The sequence below is a fragment of the Camelina sativa genome, chromosome 6 (genome assembly GCF_000633955.1).
Source record: "Camelina sativa cultivar DH55 chromosome 6, Cs, whole genome shotgun sequence".
Classification (NCBI taxonomy): domain Eukaryota; kingdom Viridiplantae; phylum Streptophyta; class Magnoliopsida; order Brassicales; family Brassicaceae; genus Camelina; species Camelina sativa.
The window spans coordinates 11,071,351-11,095,610 of NC_025690.1; the positions used below are offsets into that span (position 1 = coordinate 11,071,351).

At 36.0% G+C, this 24,260-nt stretch overlaps 4 protein-coding genes and 1 long non-coding RNA gene across 8 annotated transcripts in view; 4 read left to right on the forward strand and 1 right to left on the reverse strand.

Moving 5' to 3' along the window:
• Nucleotides 4,844-6,945, forward strand: LOC104698916. Its single transcript, XM_010414293.1, has 2 exons — nt 4,844-5,879; nt 5,954-6,945. Exons 1-2 carry the CDS (start codon nt 4,844-4,846, stop codon nt 6,943-6,945), a joined length of 2,028 nt encoding a protein of 675 aa, XP_010412595.1.
• Nucleotides 11,521-13,798, forward strand: LOC104790869 (2-oxoglutarate-Fe(II) type oxidoreductase). 3 transcript variants are annotated; one of them, XM_010516667.2, is made up of 11 exons: nt 11,521-11,754; nt 11,868-12,063; nt 12,151-12,249; nt 12,337-12,376; nt 12,559-12,680; nt 12,770-12,867; nt 12,948-13,006; nt 13,109-13,165; nt 13,274-13,319; nt 13,419-13,498; nt 13,589-13,798. In XM_010516667.2, the coding sequence occupies exons 1-11, from the start codon at nt 11,647-11,649 to the stop codon at nt 13,671-13,673; spliced, it is 990 nt and encodes a 329-aa protein (XP_010514969.1). In that variant the 5' UTR covers nt 11,521-11,646; the 3' UTR covers nt 13,674-13,798. The 3 variants fall into 3 exon arrangements, with proteins under 3 accessions (XP_010514969.1, XP_010514968.1, XP_010514970.1); XM_010516666.2 differs by having other exon boundaries at nt 11,522-11,754; nt 12,325-12,376; XM_010516668.2 differs by having other exon boundaries at nt 11,662-11,754; nt 11,878-12,063; nt 12,325-12,376.
• On the forward strand, nt 17,134-18,380 carry LOC104790871. The gene is made up of 3 exons (XR_768829.2): nt 17,134-17,574; nt 18,000-18,071; nt 18,152-18,380. It is a non-coding gene; the product is annotated as an uncharacterized LOC104790871 (long non-coding RNA).
• Nucleotides 18,885-21,251, forward strand: LOC104790872 (2-oxoglutarate-Fe(II) type oxidoreductase-like). 2 transcript variants are annotated; one of them, XM_010516671.2, is made up of 11 exons: nt 18,885-19,080; nt 19,187-19,376; nt 19,483-19,584; nt 19,650-19,701; nt 19,895-20,016; nt 20,108-20,205; nt 20,277-20,335; nt 20,452-20,508; nt 20,627-20,672; nt 20,795-20,874; nt 20,950-21,251. In XM_010516671.2, the coding sequence occupies exons 1-11, from the start codon at nt 18,964-18,966 to the stop codon at nt 20,993-20,995; spliced, it is 969 nt and encodes a 322-aa protein (XP_010514973.1). In that variant the 5' UTR covers nt 18,885-18,963; the 3' UTR covers nt 20,996-21,251. The 2 variants fall into 2 exon arrangements, with proteins under 2 accessions (XP_010514973.1, XP_010514972.1); XM_010516670.2 differs by having other exon boundaries at nt 18,886-19,080; nt 20,964-21,251.
• LOC104698917 (U-box domain-containing protein 13-like) overlaps nt 21,517-24,260 on the reverse strand; it is a 6,183-nt gene continuing 3,439 nt past the window's right edge. Inside the window, exon 5 of the mRNA XM_010414294.2 lies at nt 21,517-21,588. Within this exon, the coding sequence (XP_010412596.1) occupies nt 21,517-21,588 (72 nt within the window). The remainder of the gene's footprint in view (nt 21,589-24,260) is intronic.

Consider the following 24,260-nt stretch of genomic DNA (forward strand, 5'->3'; position numbering starts at 1 on the left):
CAGGGATGCTAGACGTCATTTGTTGTCTGATACATTTCACATCATCCAAAAGAATGGCAATGTTATCTTGCTCAGGCTTCAATATCCCCAAGACCTACATACATTCAAGGAACGATATACATGTAATGAAACAATAACACATTGAAATTAATATATAGTATGACAAAAAAATATATAAGTCACAGTCTATTGTCTCTTTAAAATATATAATCGAAACTTAAGAATACAGAACTTTGATCAAAGGTCCGTACACGTTAGCTTCCAAAACAAGTAAAAGTAAAGATTACCTATTTCATTAAGCATCTGAACCTTATTAGTCAAAGGAAAACTTACCAATTCGAAAATTTGATCATGATCACAGTAGAATGATATATGATTGATCCCCAAACCCAAAGCTTGGTTAGCACTGGCTTCAACGCAGTAAGCTCAGCCTCCAAAACTGTTACGGCGGAATCATGATGACGTGAACCCTTTTCATGAAACAAGACATTATCTTCTTGGCCGCAAATTGCAACTCCAAATCTTGTCGTTTCCTCACTCACCAAACCCTTGAAGTAAAGCCTGTGTGATATGTATATATTTTACACTCTTTCATCATGCATTTGTTATTCATTTTGGTCTCTTAACTCATTGTTTTGCATTGTTTTTAGTCTCTTTTGCATAATATGCATATCTAGGTAGTCTTTGCATTGGTCTTGCATACATCTTGCATATTAGAGTTATTTCAGGTGTTTAGGAGATGTTCAGACTATTGGAACTGAGTGGAGGTTGAGACATGCGGCTCGACCAAGCATGCTCGGAATGTACGTCATCAACGCTCGAGCCATGCTCCAACATCACCACTCGAGCCACCACTCGAGCCACCATTCGAGCCACCAGTCGAGAGATTCAGCTTTTGACGTCTTCATCAAAGTTTTAGGGAATTGAGTTAGCTTTCCAATGCCGTTTATTTCAATCCAATCGGAGGTGTGGTTAAAGAGTTATCATTGTTTTAGTGGATGCGTATACACCCAGCTCGAGCCAACCTCCCCTCACCTCCGCCGAACTCACACGTTCGAGCCACTCTCGTCGCTTCCGTCGAACTGACCAACCGAGCCACTCTCGTTGCTTCCGCCCAGTGCATTCGTCCGAGCCATGCTCCCCAGCGCATCCGTCCAAGCCATGCTCCCCAGCGCATCCGTCCGAGCCATGCTCCCCATCGCATCCGTCCAAGCCATGCTCCCCAGCGCATTCGTCCGAGCCATGCCCCCCAGCGCATCCGTCCGAGCCATGCTCCCCAGCACATCCGTCTGAGCCATGCTCCCCAGCCATCCGTCCGAGCCATGATGACATTGCATTCCATTCGACGCGCACGGACTCGTACGCACATGTTAGGAAGAAAGACGTTTGGTTTCACACGCTTCAGGAGATTACCAAACCGACTCCTTACCTTGTTGTTTTAAGTTTTAGGGCTTTCCATGTTGGACTACTATATATACATTTTGTTAAGTCCTTGCTGAGACATCTTATCTTTTATCTCGTTCTTTTCCTGAAGGTTTACCCTAGCCACCAAAAACGTTTTCAGACTTTGTATTCCGACACGTTTGAGTTTATTCAGTATTTTCATTTGATTTCTTTTACAAGTTGTTATTTACTTTTCAATCTATCTAAGAATGCTTGTTTCTATATTTTCTGGGTTTGCATCCTTGATAATGATTTTCGGATCTGAGTAGTGTAGTAGTCCTTAAGGATGGGATATATTAGGTGGAGGATCTTAGGATGTAGAGTGTTTAAGCTTTGATTTTTATGATTCCCTTCTAGAGTAGTGTTAGAAATGCTAGTTTAGCTCTGATCAATTGGAACTAGGTTCGAGACATTTCCACACCCAAAAGGTGTTTGATGAAATGTCTGACCAACTAGTTCCAGAGACTTACGTTCCTAGCCTAAGAGATTAGTTGTCTAGGATGTTTGTTGACATGAACGAACTTGTTTGTCATGCCTGCTCAACCATGTTTCTCTAGTGAGAGCTGGGTATGGAAGTGGTTGAGTCTGAGTAGCTTTTGCCAAGAGATTGGATTAGCTAAGTTTTGTTGTTCGTTGTTTAGGGATAGATTTCTTGTGGCATGTTAAACACTTTGTATGGTAGGAGACTTCACCGACATCAATTAATCCCATCCTTAGGACCTCTTTCTTTCTGATTTTTATTACATTCCTGAGACTGTTTCGTTTCTTGCCTTTTAGTTCATGCTTAGAATCGTTTATGTTTTTATTCATTTTCGCTTTTTGTCATGCATTTTTGTTTCTAATCCTAGAACACATTTCCGTTTTGCATTCTAATCATTCTAGGACTGTTAGACAAACACTCTCTTTGAATTGGCTTGACTTGTGATTTCTTGATTGCATCTTAATTGTTAGCGAAGTTTCCCAACTGGATTGACACCTTAAGTATTACAATTGCATAAGGTTAATTGAACCTGCTAGGAGACACAAAAATCCTAGTATCACTGTGCATGTGGAACTGTGAGGGTTTTAGGTCATCCATAGATACAATATGATGCAAAATGTCTATGAAGATTCTTCCCATATATATAGAGGCCAATATTTTAGGGTTTTAGGGGTTTAAGCCCCTCGTGAGTTCTATTAATTAGGATTATATTATTGTACAGTATATGTTTTTAAAAATAGAGTTATTTGGGGAATGATACGTTTTTGAAACAAAATTGGCAAATCAATACATTCACTATTTACAATTAGAAAAAACAACTTTGACCACTATTTCATCTAATTATATTGTCTTTTTGCCATTCAAGACCTTACTTAATTACATCTTATGCCATTACTCTTCTTTTCTCCTATTTTCTTGATTTTTCAAATAATTGTTAATATATTTCTTTTTTTTAGAAAATTTCTTAGATACATAAATATATATATATTTTTCTTTACAATTTAATATGAATTTTATTTAATAATTCTTTTAATATATTATATTATCCATACACTATTTTAAGTGTACAAGTGTTTATACATCTTATTAAGTGTACATATGTCTGTACACATAATTAAAAGTACAGATTAAACAAATTACATCAGTACACTAGATAATGTGTACATACATCTGTACATTCAATAAAGTGTATGGATACAAAATTCGTAAAAAATAATTAACATTATCAAATAAAACCATCAAACAATATGCATATCAAATTATAAAGAACAAAACATAGATTTTTATATATCTGAAAAAAATTCGAAAACCAATTTTAATTTGCTAGTATTTTTGGTTTTAGATTATATAAAATATAATAACGAAGTAAAAAAAAAACTTTTATACCCACATAACCACTCTCTTCCTTCCCTCTCTCTCTTGTCTTTCTTCCCCATAACTCTCAATGCCCTTCTCGTAATATTCTCTCAATCACTATGTCCCACACACTTTGCTATCTCTTACTACCTCTATCTCACACCTCCCTCTTTTCCCAATTATAAATAGTGATTGTATCATTCTCCTAATTATGTTTCTAAAATGTACTAAAATGCTAACAAACCCTTAATAAAAATATCCCCAAAATTTTGGGGACGCATCTTTATCAACCAGTTGGCTAAAATTTTAAACCCTAAACAACCCATGGTAGCGAATTATTTTTTTGGATTTTCAACTCACAATTTTAGAAACCTGTTCAGAAAGTAACGATCTGTTTTTTTTCCAAGAAGTTACAATCTGTTTAAAGAAGTTTTCCTACTTGAACTTTTACAGCCAAGGATCGTGTTTGAATATATCTATTCGAGAAATACTGATTTCGAATGTGAAGATGCAATCATTTGAACAAGTGTTTGAACTACTCCAGAAGGACATGACTTTAATACGTAAACAGAGTATCGATGATCTATGACGGCTATTATCAAGACTCATACAGATTTAGAAGGCACGAGAAGCTTCTAGAAGATTGAAGAGCTTCATGTTTACAATTGGAATGTAAACATGAAAAAAGTGGACAATTTCCTAAACCATAAAGAAAAAGGAAATTGTCCAATTCCTATTAGGATTAGATTAGGTAGTTTGCTAATTAAATAGCTAATACCTAGATCTATAAATAGGGATGCTAAAGCAAGGTTGAGCTTTCGCACAAACAAGAGAAAGTTAACCTAGCTATTAAGTTTTTAGTCTTTAAGAAAAGGAGCTAAAAACTTAGAGAGCGCAAGAGGTTTCTTTAAGAGAGTTTTGAGAGGTTAGAAAATTGGTTAGAACAAACTTGTAAACAGATTTTCTATCAATCAAAAGAGAGTTTAAAGAAATCAATATTTTCATTGTTCAGATCATAAGTTCTCACACTTTCAATTGGTATCAGAGCAACACTTGTTCGGATTATTATAGGTGAGATTCTGCGGACAAGATGGAGAGCTACGGAGATCTGATCAACAATAACAAAGTTGTCTTGGATGATGGAAACTATGGGTTTTGGAAATCAAGAATCAAATCTATCATAGGAGGTATTGATCGTCTTGCTTGGAAGACTGTTCTGGAAAAGTGGGAGGAACCGACGATCAAGGACGAGTCAGGCAAGCGAATTCCCAAACCCGAAGCCGACTGGACTGATGAAGAACAGAAGAAATCCAAGTACAATTCAAGAGCATTGAGTGCTATTCATTTCAGTGTAGGAAGGAAGCAGTTCGCTCTAATTCAGGGGTGTGAAACTGCTAAGGAAGCTTGGGATATTCTGCAAATCTAGTATGAAGGAACCACAAAAGTGCAAAGCTCAAGAAAAGACATGATGGCTTCACGATTCGAAAATCTAAGGATGGAAGAACACGAATCAATATCAGACTTTAGGTCAAGAAGTTTCTAAGTTGTCTACCTTCAAGGTTCATGGGATACAAGACTGCACTAACTGTTTCACATGATCTAGACAGTCTTAGTTATGGTGAAGTGGTTGGAATGCTTCAAGCTCACGAGATGGAGCTTAATGGAATTAAGAAACCAAAAGGTATAGCCTTAACGGTTAGCAGAGACACATCAGATCAAGGAGAAGAAGATGTTGTGAGTTTATTAGTAAGAACATTTGATCGTGCTTTAAGAAGAATAGAACAAGGTAATTCACAAAAGAAGACTGGAGTTTTCAAAAAAATCAGTGAAGATAAGAAGGCTGATATGCAGTGTCATGAATGCAAAGGGTTTGGACATTTCATTCGTGAGTGTCCAACGATTAAGCTTCGAGATGCAAAGTGCACTATTTGCAGAGGTACAAGACATACACAGGAGGGATGTGTGAGTAACCTTAAACACAAGAAAGAGAAGTCTATGATAAGTATTGAAGATGATTCAGATGATGGTAGCAGTAGTGAAGAAGAACTCATAAATCTAGTAGCGATGGTGGGAATTACAGAATTTGAGAATGGAGAAGAGGTAACTGATTCTGAATCGGAAGATGAGGAAGTTCTTGATATTGTTCAGAGTTACAAGGAAGTTCGAGAAACACTCATTACCTTAGGGAAGGAAAATCAAGACTTAATCAAAGAAAAACTTCATCTTGAAGTTGTGATCAAATCACTGCAGAATGATTTGGTGGACGAAAAGAAGATTGCTAAGGAAGCTGTGGATTTAATGAAAGAAAAATTGGTGTTATCTGCAAAAGCAGACAAGCTAGAGGAAGAGTTAATTAAAGAGAAGAAGAAATCCACAGGACTTCAATCTGAACTTGATCAGCAGTACAGAAAAATTCACATGTTTGCAGGAACAAAGCAACTTGATAAGATTTTAAGCTATGGAAGAACTGAGAAAACTCATAGAGGGTTGGGTTTTATTGAGAACCAAGGAGACAAGAAAACAACAACTAACTTTGTTACTGCTAGAATGCACCAATCTGATTTGAAAGCATCAACATCCGCATCTGAGAAGTTTTCAGGCTGCTATTTTTGTGGAAAATTTGGACATTATAAACGTTATTGCTCTAAATTCTGGGCNTATCTGCAAAAGCAGACAAGCTAGAGGAAGAGTTAATTAAAGAGAAGAAGAAATCCACAGGACTTCAATCTGAACTTGATCAGCAGTACAGAAAAATTCACATGTTTGCAGGAACAAAGCAACTTGATAAGATTTTAAGCTATGGAAGAACTGAGAAAACTCATAGAGGGTTGGGTTTTATTGAGAACCAAGGAGACAAGAAAACAACAACTAACTTTGTTACTGCTAGAATGCACCAATCTGATTTGAAAGCATCAACATCCGCATCTGAGAAGTTTTCAGGCTGCTATTTTTGTGGAAAATTTGGACATTATAAACGTTATTGCTCTAAATTCTGGGCAAGAGTCTATGGTTTAAAGCGACAAGGGAGATTTTTCTGGAATGGGTTTAGGAGACAGGTTTGGATGAAGAAGAATGACATGTATCAAACAGAAGCAATATCATCAGGATTTAGATGCAACATGGCTATGATTACTGAGGAACATGAAGATTCTGAGCCTTGGTTCTTTGATAGTGGGTGTTCAAGGCATATGACAGAAACTAAGAGTAATTTGCAGAATATTAAGAAACTGAAAGGAGGCATAGTAACCTTTGGAGATGGAAGTAATGGTTACACTCAAGGTAAAGGCACAACACGTGATACAGAACTTCCACCACTAGTAAATGTCTACGTGGTACAAGGATTGCGAGCGAATTTGATAAGTATCAGTCAGTTGTGTGATGAAGGCTTGACAGTTATGTTTACAAAGATAGACTGCAAAGCGGTTGATGAATCAGGCAGTGTCAAGCTCTATGGTGTAAGGTCAGGGAACAATTGTTACATGTGGCAGAGAAATTCGTTCAAATGTTTTAGTGCACAAGGAAGTCTAGATCTCTGGCACCAACGACTGGGTCATATGAATGTAAGGAACTTAACTACTCTTGTTAATAAAGAGATCATTCGAGGAGTACCTAAGCTTAAAGGAGAAGAAAATATGGTTTGTGGACCTTGTAATCAAGGAAAATAAGTCAAGATTCAGCACAAGAAGGTGCATGAAGTTCAGTCAAAGTCAGTTTTAGATCTGGTTCACATGGACTCAATGGGTCCAATGCAAGTTGAGAGCTTAGCTGGGAAGAAATATGTGTTTCTGTTGGTAGATGATTTTTCTAGATACACTTGGGTTCGTTTCATTCGAGAGAAGTCAGATACAGTGGATAGCTTCAAGATCTTGGCTTTGCAATTTCTTAATGAGAAAGGTGGAATTAAGAAAATACGAAGTGATCATGGTGGAGAATTTCAAAACGAATCAATGAGAGAATTTTGTGAACAGCTTGGGATTTCACATCAATTCTCAGCTCCCAGAACTCCTCAACAAAATGGTGTAGTGGAGAGGAAAAACAGGACTCTTCAAGAAATGGCTAGAGCAATGATTCATGGGAATAATGTGCCTAAGAAATTTTGGGCTGAGGCGCTCAATACAGCTTGCTACATAGTAAACAGAGTGTATGTTCGAAGAGATACATCAAAAACTCCATATGAGTTATGGAAAGGCAAAACTCCTAATTTGAGCTACTTTCCTGTTTTTGGATGGAAATGTTATATCTTGAATGACAAGGATTATCTTGGGAAATTTGATTCCAGAAGTGATAAAGGGATGTTTCTTGGTTATGCTGAGAGTAGTACAGCATTTAGGGTATTTAACAAACGCACAGGGACTATTATGGAATCAGTGAATGTGGTGTTTGATGATCGGTCTGTTGCTTTAAGAGATAATGATGATTCAGACAGTGATGCAGAACAAGTAAATATTATTGAAGGACAAGAAGAAGATTTTGGACTAGACACCTCTGATCATGTTCCAAAATCTGAAGAAATAAAACAAGTACACAAGAATCATTCTGCATCAGATGTTATTGGTAACATAAATGAAGGAATGAGGACTAGAGGAGTGCAGATTGATTTTAAAAAGATGACTAGTTATTATGCAGCACTAGAAACTGTCTACTTTGAGTGTTTTGTGTCAATGATTGAACCCAAGAATCACATAGAAGCTGTTCAAGATGATTTCTGGATAATTGCCATGGAAGAAGAACTAGAACAGTTTGAGCGTAATGATGTTTGGGAGCTGGTTCGTAGGCCAATAGATGTGAATATCATTGGGGCTAAATGGATTTTCAAAAACAAGATTGATGAGAGTGGAGTTGTGATTCGAAATAAAGCAAGGTTGGTTGCACAAGGTTATACTCAGATCGAAGGAGTGGACTTTGAAGAGACATTTGCTCCGGTAGCAAGACTTGAATCGATTAGATTGTTTTTGGGAATGGCTTGTATCTTGAATTTCGAAGTATAACAGATGGATGTCAAAAGTGCGTTTTTAAATGGGATCTTACAAGAAGAAGTATATATTGAGCAACCCAAGGGTTTTGAAGATTCAGTTAAGCCTGACTATGTGTACAAGTTAAAGAAGGCTCTTTATGGATTGAAGCAAGCTCCAAGAGCTTGGTATGAAAAACTAACTAGTTTTCTTATGGAGAAGGGCTATGATAGAGGAAGTGTTGACAAGACCTTGTTTGTCTTGGAACAAGATGTTGATATCTTGATGGTTCAAATTTATGTTGATGACATTATTTTTGGTAGTACATCTAAGACGCTGGTGGATGGTTTTGTGAGTCATATGACACAAGAATTCGAAATGAGTATGGTTGGTGAACTCAAATATTTTCTTGGTTTGCAGAGTACTCGGTCTGATCAAGGAATTTTCATTTCACAAAGTACTTATGCAAGACATATTCTGAAGAAATTTCATATGGATAAGTGTAAAGAAGCCAAGATACCTATGAGCACATCTCTGAAATTGTCAAAAGACATTGATGGAAAGGAAGTGGATGTCAAGCCGTACAGGGGATGATTGGGAGTTTGTTGTATCTCACTGCTAGTAGATCTGATTTGAGTTTCAGTGTTGGAATGTGTGCAAGATATCAATCGAATCCAAACAATCACACCTAGAAGCAGTCAAACGGATCATTAAGTATGTAAAAGGGACTGTTGATTTTGGAATTTGGTATTCTAAAGGCTCAAATCAAGGTTTAGTTGGATATTGTGATGTTGATTATGCAGGGATTGTGACAGAACGAAAAAGTACTAGTGGAGGATGTTTCTTTCTGGGGAATAATCTCATTGCATGGTTAAGCAAGAAACAAAATTCAGTTTCTATGTCTACAGCTGAATCAGAATATATAGCAATGGGAAGTTGTTGTACTCAATTGTTATGGATGAAGCAGATGTCAGCAGATTATGGTATGGATTCAGGAGTTTTACAGGTGTATTGTGATAACAAAAGTGCAATTGATATTTCTAAGAATCCAGTTCAACACTCAAGAACCAAACACATTGATGTAAGAAACCACTTTATCAGAGAACTGGTTGAGAGAAAGCAAGTTCAGATTGATCATGTTAATACTGAAGATCAGCTAGCAGATATATTCACAAAGGCTTTGGATATTAATCGATTCGCAACATTGAGGAATTCAATTGGGGTGTGTGAAATGTGATTCTGAGTTGATGTTGGTCAAGAACGAGTGTAAGGAATTAAGTGTGTTATTTAAACCGGGTTATTTATGGTTTTGGTTGGACTTTAATTTTTAGGTTAAAGGTATGTTANTCTTCGGTTGTATCGACGGATTAAAAAAAAACAGCGATGGTGAGAGCGACTCGACAAGGTTTGGTAAGAGGAGGAAGGAGATCGAAGGTGAATCAAGATGGTGATTCTCAACGACCTCATCTGATCGACGAATCAAGCAGTGATGATGATCGATCAGCTCTTGATAAATCGGGGGGTGATGTTCAAACCAATTCAGTAGGAGTTGAAGATTCCGCAGAAGACAAATCGGAATCATCTTGTAATGATGAAATCGCATCTGACAATGTGGAAGAAGAGGTTCGAGATAAGGGCAACGGAGTTGATTCGGATTCTGAGGATTTCAGGGTTGAGGAAGTCTCGGTGCAAGAGCAGACTGAGCATCACACGGTTAAAAAGAGGAAGATGAAGCGAGGGACTTCTTCCATTGCCAAGCGGTCTAAATCTGCAACTATTAGTGCTAAGAGTGTTCGTGCACAGGAAAAGTTTAGGTCTGATGTTTTTGTGTCCAAAGCAGCTCAAGAAAGGTATGCAGAAGAAGAAGTAGCTGCTGAGTTTTATACTAAAGATGTTAGGACTGGGCGAGCTTATGCGGTTAAACACAATTTGCTTCCTGTGAATGAAGACCCCACACCAGTTCGAAGACAAATGGATGAGGGATCTTCTTCGACTTCTGAGGTAATTTAGTTGGGTAGCATTTGTATGCCACAGGTTGGTCAAGGAAATGAGGAGAGTTCATATGCAGCTTTGGTCGACACAGCACAAGCTCTACAGAGACTTACTGAAGTAGTTCAGAGGCTCATACAGAATCATCCACTTTCCAAGATGATTTGAGTTGTTTTTAACTGTTGTTTTCTCAAGCAGGGGGAGAAGGAGAAGAAGCTGGTCTGAGATTCTGGGGGAGTCTAGCTAGTCTGAGATTCTGGGGGAGCTTTGTGTTTTCATTCAAACTTTGGAAGATTTTCGGTGATCATTTTAGTTCATTGTGTTTGGATATTTGACTATGGCTTGATGATCGTTTTTGGTTTATGTTATGAACGTTTAAAGATGTTTGTTTTATATCTAAGCCAAAAATTCTTATGCTTGAGAAGCACAAAGTTAAAAAGGGGGAGATTGAAGATGCAAGCATTTAAACAAGTGTTTGAAATACTCCAGAAGGACATGACTTTAATACGTAAACAGAGTATCGAGTGATCTATGACGGCTATTATCAAGACTCATACAGATTTAGAAGGCACGAGAAGCTTCTAGAAGATTGAAGAGCTTCATGTTTACAATTGGAATGTAAACATGAAGAAAGTGGGAAATTTCCTAAACCATAAAGAAAAAGGAAATTGTACAATTCCTATTAGGATTAGATTAGATAGTTTACTAATTAAATAGCTAATACCTAGATCTATAAATAGATGCTAAAGCAAGATTGAGCTTTAGCACAAACAAGAGAAAGTTAACCTAGCTATTAAGTTTTAGTCTTTAAAAAAAAGAGCTAAAAACTTAGAGAAAGCAAGAGGTTTCTTTAAGAAAATTTTGAGAGGTTAGAAAATTGGTTAGAACAAACTTGTAAACAGATTTTCTATCAATCAAAAGAGAGTTTAAAGAAATCAATATTTTCATTGTTCAGATCATAAGTTTTCACACTTTCAGAATGTTGTGGCAAATGAGATTCAGTAACATTTTAATTACATCAATTAAAATTTGGAGTTTCAATCATATTCGAAGATTTACTAATTAAATGCGTACATATTCTACTTAAAATTTGGAGTGCAAATGAGATATTTTCAATCAATGTTATATGTGAGTATGTGACTGTACTATGATCATGATTCATGACCAACGTGACATGTTAAAAAAAAAAAAAACCAATTGAACTGTTTTAAGCAATCATGTATTCAATTATTATTTCTCTTTAGTTTTTGAGTAACAATAAATAACCTTAAACAAACATACTATTAACTGGATATATTATTTTCAAAAGATGTGGTTGGTAGGGTGACTAGCGTTTGTGGCTCTTTGCGTAATATTTGGCCTCTTTTCTTGAAAAAAACCGTTCTTCTAATTATCCTCAAAGAATTAACATAGAGAGTGGGAGAGATGGAGAATAAAACTCAGGAGGAAGCTTCGACCATCAGAGTTTCATCCCTTACTTGCATAGATCTCGCCAATACTAATCTTCATCAATCAGCGGTTTCGCTTAAACAGGTCTGTCAAGATTTTTTTTTTTTTTTTTTGCTCAAAGTTAAAGATGATTACGATATGACCCTTATTACTCACATATGTCAAAAACTTTGACCTGTGGGTTATACTTAATCAAGGCATGTCTAGATTGTGGATTTTTCTATGTCAAAAATCATGGTATAAGTGAGGAGTTAAAGGACGAGGCGTTCGAGCAGAGCAAGAAGTTCTTTGCTCTTCCTTTGGAGGAGAAGATGAAAGTCTTGAGGAACGAAAACAATCGAGGCTATTCACCTGTCTTTGATCAAATCTTAGATCCTGAGAATCAAGTCGATGGTTTGTATGACCATCTTTTACTTGCTTGATCAAAAATTTGCTGTTGATGATTATCTCAATCTTGACGTACCTAATGATGGTATTCAGGGGATTACAAAGAAAGTTTTTTCATTGGAATCGAAGATTTCAAAGATGATCCACATGGGGATACACCATTCTATGGCCCCAACCTATGGCCTGACTCTGGTTAGTTATTTTTTTTCTCTATATATTCTAGTTAGCTTTTATATATATATATATATACTTTGATTTTTTTGGCAGATGTTTTGCCAGGATGGCAAGCGACCATGGAAAATTATCATCAAGAAGCATTGTAAGTCTCATTCAACTAATTAACAAAAGAACTTCTAGGCAAGATTAAATTCTTGACTCTACTAGACCACATTAGTGAGTATGTTTTTACTATATAAGACCGTACATTTTTTTCTGTGAAAAGATTTAGAGAAAATTTTCCAAACTGTATACTTAATTATGATGAGCCTTCCACATGGTCAGGAGGGTTTGCAAGACTATTGCTAAATTATTGGCATTAGCGCTAGACTTGGAAGCGGATTATTTTGATAAACCGGAAATACTGGGAAATCCCATCGCAGTTATGCGATTAGTGCACTACGAAGGTGATGTATTTTCTTAATTAAGCTTCGTATGTCCGTGATATGCTGATCCCAAGTAATATAATTGTGTTCTTCTTTCTATTATCTTTTAGGGGTGTCGGATCCCTCGAAAGGAATATTTGGATGCGGGGCACATTCTGATTTCGGAATGATGACTCTCTTAGGAACTGATAGTGTAATGGGGCTCCAGGTATAACACAATTTTTCTAGTCCTATAACTTAAGATGTGACCAAGTTTGGTAATGAGAAATTACTAATGTATGACCGCAGATATGCAAGGATAAGGAAGCGAAGCCTAGGAAGTGGGAATATGTACCATCTATTAAAGGGTATAATGAGAATATAATTTAACGTTTTTGGATCCATGATATATATTAAACATCAAGTCTTATATAATAAAATTCTGTTTTTATATATGTTTACATCTTCAGAGCATATATTGTGAATCTTGGTGACTTGCTTGAGCGTTGGAGCAACGGCATTTTTAAGTAATTTCGATTTGTTTACTCTCCCTGATATTCATGTTTAACCCTCTGCGTTGTGATTTTGGCAAGTTTTCTATATAGCTGACATTTTTTTCACATACATATATACAGATCAACATTGCATCGGGTACTTGGGAATGGTCAGGAAAGATATTCCGTAAGTCTCTTACTATTACCCTTATTGTTGAAAATGTTCACAAATGACTTCGAGATACTATATAACACTGGACATATTTTCAATATGATCTTGTTATAGATTCCATTCTTTGTAGAACCGAGTCACGACTGTCTAGTAGAGTGTCTTCCTACCTGCCAATCCGAAAACAAGCCTCCTAAGTAAGGCTTTATATCTTCATCTTGTTACATTGGGACCTTGGACATGTATCAAAGTCTCCTAAAAACGTCAACGATTGTTTTAATGAACAGATATCCAGCTATCAAATGTTCAACGTACCTCACCCAACGTTACCAGCAATCACATGTGGATTTGAGCATCTACAAACAGATTTAAGTGAAAGTCTTTGGTTTCTTCTAGTTTGGTTAAACGCCCCTCCCATTATAAACGCCCCTCCCATTATAAACGCTTGTTCACATAAGTTTATACCCTTTTATAAATTGGACCTATTTGATTTACAATTTTTTTCTTTTATTACAATTACAACCTTCATTACAAAAACAACGTCTTTGTTGACAAAAAAAAAACAATTAAAAAAACGTCTTTTAATTGAGAACAAAACTGGTTCAACTCATAATTTGAGATATACTATCTAAAGTATAACGAAACCAAACACGCATGCTAAGAGAATTAATAAATCTAGTGTCTTCAGTACATAACCACAAAACAATATGTAATGACCTGATTCCTCAGCCCATGTCTCTCCTAGGTGACAATTCCGTTTTCCGGATTGAAAAAGTCCTAGTTGCACCCACTTCCTATATCATTAAGGTTTGGTGTAGTTACGTTTACGTTTGTACGTACGTACAAATTGCATATATGTAGTACTAGAGAAGTGAATATATCAGAAGTGGTTTCCTTGACAGAGTTTGTGCATCTCTTGGTGAAGTTACAGCAAACTGTTATTGACGTTGCCCGTACTGCTTTTGGTGTTGTTGTTGGTGTAATGAAATTTAATGTTCACAAGCTGCCTTGTCAGTTGCTCCTTCGTGTCATCCATATGAATTTGCAGAGGAAGGTACCTAAGTTTCATAAGACTTGGAAATTCAGGTTTAAAGATTTGAATTTGCAAAGGATTTTGGCACAGTTTGGAGTACAACAGCTGGGGTGCCGAGTGATGCTGCTACAGTTGACGAACAAAGGGGGATTTGGGTTCCTACAGTCAATTTTGGGGCTGGTGTTGTTGATTTGGGTCAGTCCTTGGGATTGTAAGGGGTATGAATTCTTAGGATTGATGCAGAATTCAAGCAATGATGGGGCTGGGAGTCTTCCATTTCTGAATGTGGCTGCAAAACAACCTCTCTTGAGGGCAGGCCTGCAGAACAACTCTCTGAACATGCACAAAATTGCAGAGCCTAAGAAAAGGAAGAAGAGAATATGTTATAAGACATGGGTGTTCAAATACAAATATGTACAAGAGGGTGTCAAGCAACTGTTTTCTTCCTATTTGGGCATGACTTACTATTTGGCGGTGTGGTGTCATTGGAGATTTAAGTTCAGAATGTGCTTGTGTTGTCTCTCTGTTCTGCTGCAGGAGGTAGTGTCGTACAGCTTATCAAGAAGGGAATATCAAGCAGAGGCATTTTTATTTGACACAAAGGATTGCAGGGAACAACAAATACCAACTTTACAAAACCTGCAACAGTTCACACTTGGTGAAGTGACGCTCCAAGACAAGCACAAGTGGAGGTTTAAGCTTTTACTTATAATCTCAGAGTTAGTATTCAGTTTGGAGAGTGTTGCAATTTCAACTGAAAAATATCATGTGGAGAAGACTCTTCGTCAAGTTTGGGATCCTGGAGGTTCATTTTCAATAATCTTTGATTCAAACTGAAGTTACAATGGAGTTATTAGTTGCAGGTCAAGCTCCATGGACATTTCTACATCTGAACCTTGTGGTCAAGGTTCTCTAAGGAGGGGAGCTTTGATGTAGCAAATGAGAGTAGCAGCCGTACGTGTGAAGTTTGGATAAGAAGAAGTGAATCACGTGTGATGGTGAGCTGGTGGAAATGGGAAAGCGATGTCAACGTAACGGCAAACGAATAATGTTAATTAACAGTGTTTGTTAGCTTAGTATAAGAGCACATGTTAGCTCACATTTCTCATTATGCAAAAATCTGAATTGTTGTTTCTATTTTCTGGGTTTGGTGACTTTGTTCCTCATCCTTTGCTGGAGCTTCTCTCTTGAGACTCTTGTAGATGAGAAGTTGATGTTGCATTTTCCTTGAATGTTATATCAAGTTTATCGGTTTGCGTTGTTTAATCAAACTCAGTTATTTCCTCTGTTTACTCTGTTTTTGTGGTGTGAAGTGAGATTGTTTAAACGTTAAAAGAAATACAGCTATTGATACTTAAGTTAACGAGATATACACACGCATGTTGCAAAAACTAATTACACTATATGTCAGTACGTACTGATAAATAAAAAAATGTTAAACATCAATCAGAGTATTAAAAAAAAACTCCATATGAGTCAGGATATAAGATTTATAACCAAACTAGATGAGTATATCCACATTACGCCACAAGAATTATGTTTTTTTATGGGAGACTTGCAAAAATAGACCTCTAACTTGAGTCAATTGCAATGTTAGACCTCTCTTTTTCTCTCTCCAACATTTGCCACTTTCTCTTTATTAAATCTTCGTTCATTCATTGTATTCACAAAATTGCCATTATTTCTGATTTATTTGAATTTCTTGTGAAAATGTTTATTACATTCATATCCTCATCTTCTTCTTTTATTTACGGTTGTACCACCGCCATCAATTTTCCAACAACCATGAACAACCAAATTTGAAGCTCTTAAAGCTTTAACAACCTGAATTTGTAAGCTTAAATAACACTCAATGCTATGAGAACTTCATTTTCTTCCATCTTCTCTCCATTTTAATCAAAGAAAATTTGCAAGTGCATTTATCTTGTTATATGTCATGATTCTCTCTAATTCTCTTGGTAAAGTCTGTAAGTCTTTACCAAGAGACTATGTAAGTCTCTTGGTAAACTGGAAGCACATTCGAAATGCCATTGATAACATTTCTCATAAATCTAGTTTCATAGAACATGTTCGCAAGTGAATTCGGAAAATTACATACCATTTTTATTTAACTAAAGTTTTCTTTTGACAGATTCCATTCTTCTTGAAACCGAGCCACGACTGTATAATAGAGTGTCTTCCTACCTGCCAGTCCGAATACAACCTTCCCAAGTAAGTCTTGAACATCTTCCACCTCGTTACATTAAGACCTCCGACCATGTTTTTAAAGATATTTATGGTTTTATTTAATGATCAGATTTCCAGCGATCAAATGTTCAACGTACATCTCCCAACGTTACAAAGTAGCACATGCGCACCTAAAAAAAGCCTAGGTGAAGTTTATGGTCCATGCGGACTACCAGCCCCGGAAATCCCACAATATATGTAAATGCTTTTGTTTTTCGAGTCGGGTTCGTTGTCGAAAGTCTTTTGTGTTTGTTTTTTCTCACCAAGGTTTAATGGGGACCTATTGAATTTATAAATCACTTTGTTACCATGAATAAAAAATCACACTCACGCTTATATTCTTGCTTTCTAGCTAATTTGGTTCATGTTTTACTCGGCCTACTGTTTTATTTCAGAGAGTCTGTGACTGCTGCGTAACAATAATGAGTGAATTACTACTACTTAGACCTTCTCCATCGGCAGGTTCATAGGGGAGTCCTTAACATTTTGGTAAAAAAAAATAAATCAGAACAAAAGAAAACCTCTTATATAGTATACCCATTCTTGCTCTAATAGACTAAACGTGTCAAACGTTCTGTTGGCCAGACAAAAAAATAGAAAAGGGAAAAAAAATTTGTTTTCATCTCTCTCTCTTTCTCTCGCCATCGAGAGCCACATGATCCCTTCCTGTTCTTGATTCTCAATGAACCCAACACAGACCCTTTACTCTCCCGGCGGGAACTCTCCGGCGACACACTCTCGCCGCCGCGGAGATACTCCGATTCTGTGCTACCTCCGATCTCCATCACCGTGACCTCGATTACGCACATAAGATCTTCAATCAGATGCCTCAACGAAATTGCTTCTCTTGGAATACAATAATCAGAGGTTTCAGTGAGAGCGATGAAGAAGACAAAGCTGTAATCGCAATCGCATTGTTCTGTGAGATGATGAGCGATGAGTTCGTTGAACCGAACCGGTTCACGTTTCCTTCTGTGCTTAAGGCTTGTGCGAAAACAGGGAAGATTCAACAAGGTAAGCAGATTCATGGGTTGGCTTTAAAGCTTGGGTTGAGCTTCGTGATGAGTAATCTCGTTAGAATGTATGTGATCTGTGGTTTGATGAAAGATGCTTGTGTGTTGTTTTACAAGAACATTATAGAAAAAGATAGGGTGGTGATGGTTGGTAGAAGAAAGAGAGATGGTGAGTTTGTGTTACGGAATGTTATGATTGATGGTTAGAGTTAGAGTTAGGAGAATGGTTGCATTGTTATGCGGTGAATAACGGTATCAGGATTGATGATGTGCTTGGCTCTGCTTTGATTGATATGTACTTGAAAATGTGGGATCATTGAGAAAGCGGTTAAGATTTCTCTGAATCTTTCATGCTGCATATATTTCTAGCGTTTGATCTTATGATTATGTTCATGTAATTTTTGCCTCGTGGATCTGTTATTTTAGATTGTGGAGGATGCTTTGCTCTGTGGGTGATGGTTCTGATGGATCGTTGTCTTCTCTGAGCGACATCTTCAGGTAGTCTTCTTCCTCTTAATTGATTTTGTTTTTTTCTTTCTGTATAAGTAACATTACATATCTCTGTTTCTTTGATGCAGACCATCGAGATTAATGTGTGAGGGTTGGAAGAGAAGAAAGAAACATTGTGAAAGTGAATGGTTTGCGTATGAAGGTAGAACCATACACGGAGATGTTCATATTAGTTCTGTAATTGTAAATTTACTCAGATTTTTGTCTTTTTTTTCTTCAAGATGCAAGCTTTTTGTAATTATAGTTTAATCATTTATACTACTTCTAATCTATTTAAAATTTTAAAATTTCAAAAAACTATATTTTCAAAATAACAGATCCATAATTATATACTACCATTGGAGAATACAATTTTAATTAAGAGCAAGAGTTCTTAGAATTTAAACAGTATACAATTAATTCTTAAAAAAATCAAACAGTATATAAAATCCTCAATATATGAACCCCCATTAATCTTGCTCTTAAACCCACAAAATACAAAGTACTTGACAATACACGTATATATTAATAAACAAATAATATCTATCTAAGAGAAATAAAGCTCTAGAAATGAAAGTCAACTTGAGAAAATTAATTAAACTGTTGTACTTACCAATAGATTAAAAAAAAAAAGTTAGATGAAACTGAAAGACATGGAATATAGCATTAGAAATAGACTTGATCGACTCAACACTTGTTCACACCAAAAGCAATTATTAAAACACTTATTATATTGGTAGTATTATTGATGAGCACTCAATAGTATATGAATTTTGATAATTTGTCCTCTTGATATTTTAAATTATGGAGCAAACATATTATATGAATTTATGGTAGTAGAATCTTGGAAAAAGGCCATTTCTCCTTCTTATCCGATCCTGAAAGAGTCAACACATGAGAAATGAGAAAGATGGAGAACAAAACTCACGAAGAAGCTTCCATCATCAACGTTTCATCCCTTACTTGCATAGATCTCGCCAACCCTAACTTTCATCAATCAGCTGCTTCGCTTAAGCAGGCTTGTCTCTTCTTCTTTTCGTTTTCCCTCAACATCAATGATAATGACGGTCTGACCTCTTTATAATTACTTATGTTTGGCTCGTTGTGGGTTATTCTTGTTCCAGGCATGTCAAGATTGTGGATTTTTCTATGTCACAAATCATGGTATAAGTGAGGAGTTGAGGGAGAATGCTTTTGCGCAAAGCAAGAAGTTCTTTGCTCTTCCTTTGGAGGAGAAGTTGAAAGTCTTGAGAAATGAAAAACATCAAGGCTATTCACCCGTCCTTAGTCAAATGTCCGACAACCAAATCCACGGTTCGTGTGACCAGCTTTCACTTTCTTGACCAAAAAGCTTTCACTTGGTTGATCAAAAAATTGTTGTTAATTGTTCTCAATCTTGTTGTAACCTCATGGATTTTAGGGGATTTCAAAGAAAGTTTTTTCATTGGAATCGAAGGCTCCATAGATGGTGGTCTGCATTCTCATATACCATTTTGTCGCCCCAATATTTGGCCTAACCCTGGTTAGTGAACACTTTTTGTAAATTTAATGTTTTTTTCTTTGAATAAACTTTAGTGAATCTTGCAGATGTTTTGCCGGGATGGCGGGATACCATGGAGAAGTATCATCAAGAAGCATTGTAAGTTTTTGTTTTCGTCTTCTAAATTATTGTTTCATGTTTGCTTCCTTACATAAGTAACAAATAACTTTGAGGGTAGATTCAGTTTGACTGCAATACAGCTGTAATAAATATATGGATACTTTTTGGAAATTATTGGACAATAAAGTTTTTCAAACCGTATTACCTATGATGAAACCTTATGCATTGTCAGGAGGGTTTGTAAGGCTATTGCTAGAGTATTGGCATTGGCTCTCAACGTCGAAGAAGATTACTTTGATAAACCGGAAATGTTGAGAAATCCGCTGGCATTTATGCGCTTGATTCACTATGAAGGTGATGTATTGTGTTCATCACATTAAGCTTTATCCCAATTCTATATATACTCATCCCAAGTAATTCTCTTTCTTCTTCTATTACCTTTTAGGGATGTCTGATCCCTCTAAAGGAATATATGGATGTGGGCCACATTCTGATTTCGGAATGATGACTCTCTTAGCTACCGATAATGTAATGGGCCTCCAGGTATTACACGAGTTTCACTAGTTATATAACTTTTGATGTGACCTATGGAAATTGCTGACTTCTCATGGCAGATATGCAAGGATAAAGAAGTGCAGCCTAGAAAGTGGGAATATGTACCACCGATCAAAGAGTAAAAATCAAAGAATTTTGTATTTTTGGGTCCATGCTCTGTTTTTTTTTTTTTTTGTTTCCTATACTAACTCCCATAACAAATTTTGATTTTGTATGGTTTGTTTTCCTCTGCAGCGCATATATCGTGAATATTGGTGACTTGCTGGAGCGTTGGAGCAACGGCATTTTTAAGTAAATACTTGTTGTTTGTCCTTATGTTCCCTAGCTGACATTTTGATCACTGTGATATTTGCAAATAGAGTTTTGTAGTTGACATTTTTCGCACACGTTTTTATTTTTTTACACACAGATCCACATTGCATCGGGTGCTTGGGAATGGTCAGGACCGATATTCCGTAAGTCTCTAATTGGCAAAACCTATCCGCGTTTATCTTTACAAATTTTTCCGCATGACCACTTTTTTTAGTTAGACATTTAACCTAACACTGGAAATGTATTTGATGTGTTCTCGCTGCAGATTGCATTATTCTTGCAACCGTGTCACGACTGTCTAGTAGAATGTCTTCCCACATGCCAGTCCGAAAACAGCCCTCCCAAGTAAGGCTTTTTAACTTCTTTACCTTGTTAGTTGTTACATTAAATGGACATATAACAATGTCTTAACAACGTTAGTAATGTGTGTTTAGATATCAAGCTATCAAATGTTCAACGTACCTAACCCAACGTTACCAGGAATCACAAGTGGATTTGAGCATCAACCAAAAACAGACCTAAGTATAATAATAAGTTTTTGGTTATAGTTTGGTTTTCCAAACCCTTTTCCACGATGTTTTCCAAACCCTTTTCCAAACCCTAAACCATAAATCTGTGGACCTCGAATGGCATCGTTTAATGTTTGGATTGTATCGTCTTTTCTTTTTTATATGTAGTCATGTACTTTTATATTTTATAAAATATTAAAAATCTTTTTCATTTTAAGTAAAATAAAAAGTTTATAATACTCGACTGAGTGTGTCATCATAATAAGTTGACTAAAAACAAAACCAGACGAAAATACTAATCCTGTATAATCTTTTACTGGCAATCTTATATAATTAATAAGTATAAAAGATTTGGGCCCTTGGCATATAATATAACATAATCATATCTAACTTTAGAAAAAGAAAATGTATTATGTATATTTTAGATATTCAACGTATACAGGGTGACAAAACCAAATGGTCTTCAGATTCATCGGGTTCACCAAATAATTAGCATAGTCAATTTCGAACTGCTAACATGTGATAATGTACACTGTACAGCATGGAATACCTAAGAGGAACAGAACCACACGAACAGAGGGTTAAAGCGTTAGAATTTGTTGTGGTTTGTGTTAGTTGCTCCAAAATCAGTTTGATTGATGAGTGTTTCAACTATTATGCAAACACCAACACTGAGTTTAATTTGTAGTTACTTAAGAACCCATCGTATCATCACTCATCACGGATATAGATAAAAGAAATATTGAGAGCAAGTGCCATATATCGTGTCGCGTGATTGACTTACTCATATATGAACTTTTTTGTTTTGGCAACTGGATATATATTGATGGATAAGCATAGTTAGTGGGAGTTACTCATATAATTGCTTTAATTAAAAAAAATAGCAAAAAGAAGAGAGAGAAGAGAAAACAGAAAGAACCGTTGCTTGTGGAAGAATGGGAAGAAACGTTTCTCAGATACGTGTTATTTACTTATTGGTGCATATATTAAAAAATTAAATAAATAATGAATATGTATAATAAAAATACTTTTTTCAGTTTTCTGAGAAACGGGTGAACGTTCTCTGTTAATGATGGTCTAAGGAGTATTACATGAACTTAAGGATACAAATTTGTAATATAAAATAATTGCTTTATTTAAGGGTAAACAAGTGTGATAACTAAACAAAAACATTACTTTATTAAAGTTACATTTTCAAGTAGAGAAGGATGTAAGTAAAACATGAAACGCATGCCTTGGAGCAATAATGTAAGAGAGATTATTTGGAGAAGCTTATAAAACGTTCTGTCGAACAAAATTTAAAATCAACTCCATCCTTGGAAAATTTCTGAAGAAATGGGAGAGTGCATCGAGAATGACACTTGGAGCAATGGGGTCTACATATAGAAGTGTTAGGAATTACTTCAAATGGGCGAATCTCACCTGGCAGGGGCGGTGGCTGGCGTCGTCTAGGCCTATCCAGAGAGGTCTAGGTAGCAGGGGTTCAGGCTGGTGATGGGAGAAGTTCCTTACGACACACGGAACATGTAAAGTGACACCACATGTCACAAGTATAGAACCACTTCGTTGGATCTACTTTCTCTTCACATACATCACACCAGTATTCACCATTTACATTGTTATCACCAAAAACTAGGTAAAGAGGATGATGTCGCACCTAAGTTTCATAACCTTTTTTGGTAAAAGAGCACATCTGAAGTCCAAGTAATACTCTTATCAATGGCTGTGAAATTGAACCACATCGGACATCTAGAGTGATATATCCAGACTTGTACTTGAAACCAGTGAAACTTTGATCACAAAGATAACAAATAGAAGATTCCCCGGGAGAATCAGCATTGGTTGTGTGAAGACTAAACAATTGGTTGTGGCATACATGTCGCTTCTTTCGGAGAGAATTAGCGCATGATTCATGAAGGAAAAACGCACATGGTGCACAGCTGTAGAATGAATCATAATACACCGGATAGGTACATGCTTCACAATGTGCTTTCGTCACGACCCATACCATCTTTGATGAGCATCAAGTTATGAGGATGGCTAAAACATTACCTCAGTGGTGTAGTCTTCTACAGATTGGCCTGCTTTCTCCATTTTACTAGGTAAGTTTCGTTTCCTCCGTTCTTATTTTTCTGATTTCTTGCTTCTTAGTATAGCTCGTAGTTGTAATCTAAAGGCTTTTCATATCTTATAACAATTTCCATAGATTCATCCAAAATCATCTGAATTTGTTGAGAAATCAAATCGCCAAAAAAAAAAAAAAAAAAAAAAAATTGGACTATGTTTGGGAGTTTTAATTTGTTGCAGAAGGTATGACCACGGTTACGGTTATCACTGTTACAGTTAATTAACAACCGGTTACGGTTAGAAATTTTGTTTAACCTTAACCATAACCGTTTAATAAACGGTTAAACTATTAAATGGTTAAACAGTTATGGTTAAATATGGTTTTGGTTAAGGCGGATACGGTTATATACGGTTACGGTTATTTGATAATATGATACAGTTGATATTATTTGATGATATAATATAATTGATATTATTTATTTATAATTAATATGTTCTTTTAGTGTACTCATATTTCTTCATATTATATAATTCATATTAAATAAACAATTATTAGTATATTTTATTATGTTTTTGAAATGATTACGGTTAACAAATTATGGTTTAGCTATGCGGTTAACCAACGGTTTTGATATGGTTACGGTTAATTAACGGTTATAATTAATATAATTTAACCATATATTTACGGTTAACGGTTACGGTTTTAAACCATTTTATAACGGTTACGGTTTTAAACCATTTTATACGGTTACGGTTCGGATACGGTCCGGTTACGGTTTAATTTTGGTCATGCCTACTGAACTGTATAATATTGAGTTTTTTTTTTAATGTAGAAGGTTCATTTGAAAAGAAAACAAATGGCGGATTTGAAGGTTTTTAAAACAATTTTTCGATTTGAATGGATTGAGGTTTTGAATCTGTTCATGAAAAACAAGAATCTGCATTTTATACAATCAATATCTCCAAATGCTATTAAGAGGTGTGAACAGAGATCTTCTTGTATTGAAAACAAAAAACCTCGTGGAAATGATTACAAACATAAAATGTTACAATGATACAAGTTGACGTGTATGTATGCATATTTGCTTTCCTCTCCTGTGGACCGGATTGCTCCGTCCACACAAAGGTATCACCATAAAGTTAAAAAAAAAAAAA

Coding starts and splice junctions, on each gene's coding strand:
- LOC104790869 (XM_010516666.2), top strand. CDS start 11,647: ATGGAGAATAAAACTCAGGAGGAAGCTTCGACCATCAGAGTTTCATCC. Junction 12,064..12,150: donor TCCTGAGAATCAAGTCGATG/GTTTGTATGACC, acceptor GATGGTATTCAG/GGGATTACAAAGAAAGTTTT. Junction 12,681..12,769: donor GCGATTAGTGCACTACGAAG/GTGATGTATTTT, acceptor ATTATCTTTTAG/GGGTGTCGGATCCCTCGAAA.
- LOC104698916 (XM_010414293.1), top strand. CDS start 4,844: ATGGGATACAAGACTGCACTAACTGTTTCACATGATCTAGACAGTCTT. Junction 5,880..5,953: donor CGCATCTGAGAAGTTTTCAG/GCTGCTATTTTT, acceptor CTGCAAAAGCAG/ACAAGCTAGAGGAAGAGTTA.
- LOC104790872 (XM_010516670.2), top strand. CDS start 18,964: ATGAGAAAGATGGAGAACAAAACTCACGAAGAAGCTTCCATCATCAAC. Junction 20,017..20,107: donor GCGCTTGATTCACTATGAAG/GTGATGTATTGT, acceptor ATTACCTTTTAG/GGATGTCTGATCCCTCTAAA. Junction 20,875..20,963: donor TCCGAAAACAGCCCTCCCAA/GTAAGGCTTTTT, acceptor ATGTGTGTTTAG/ATATCAAGCTATCAAATGTT.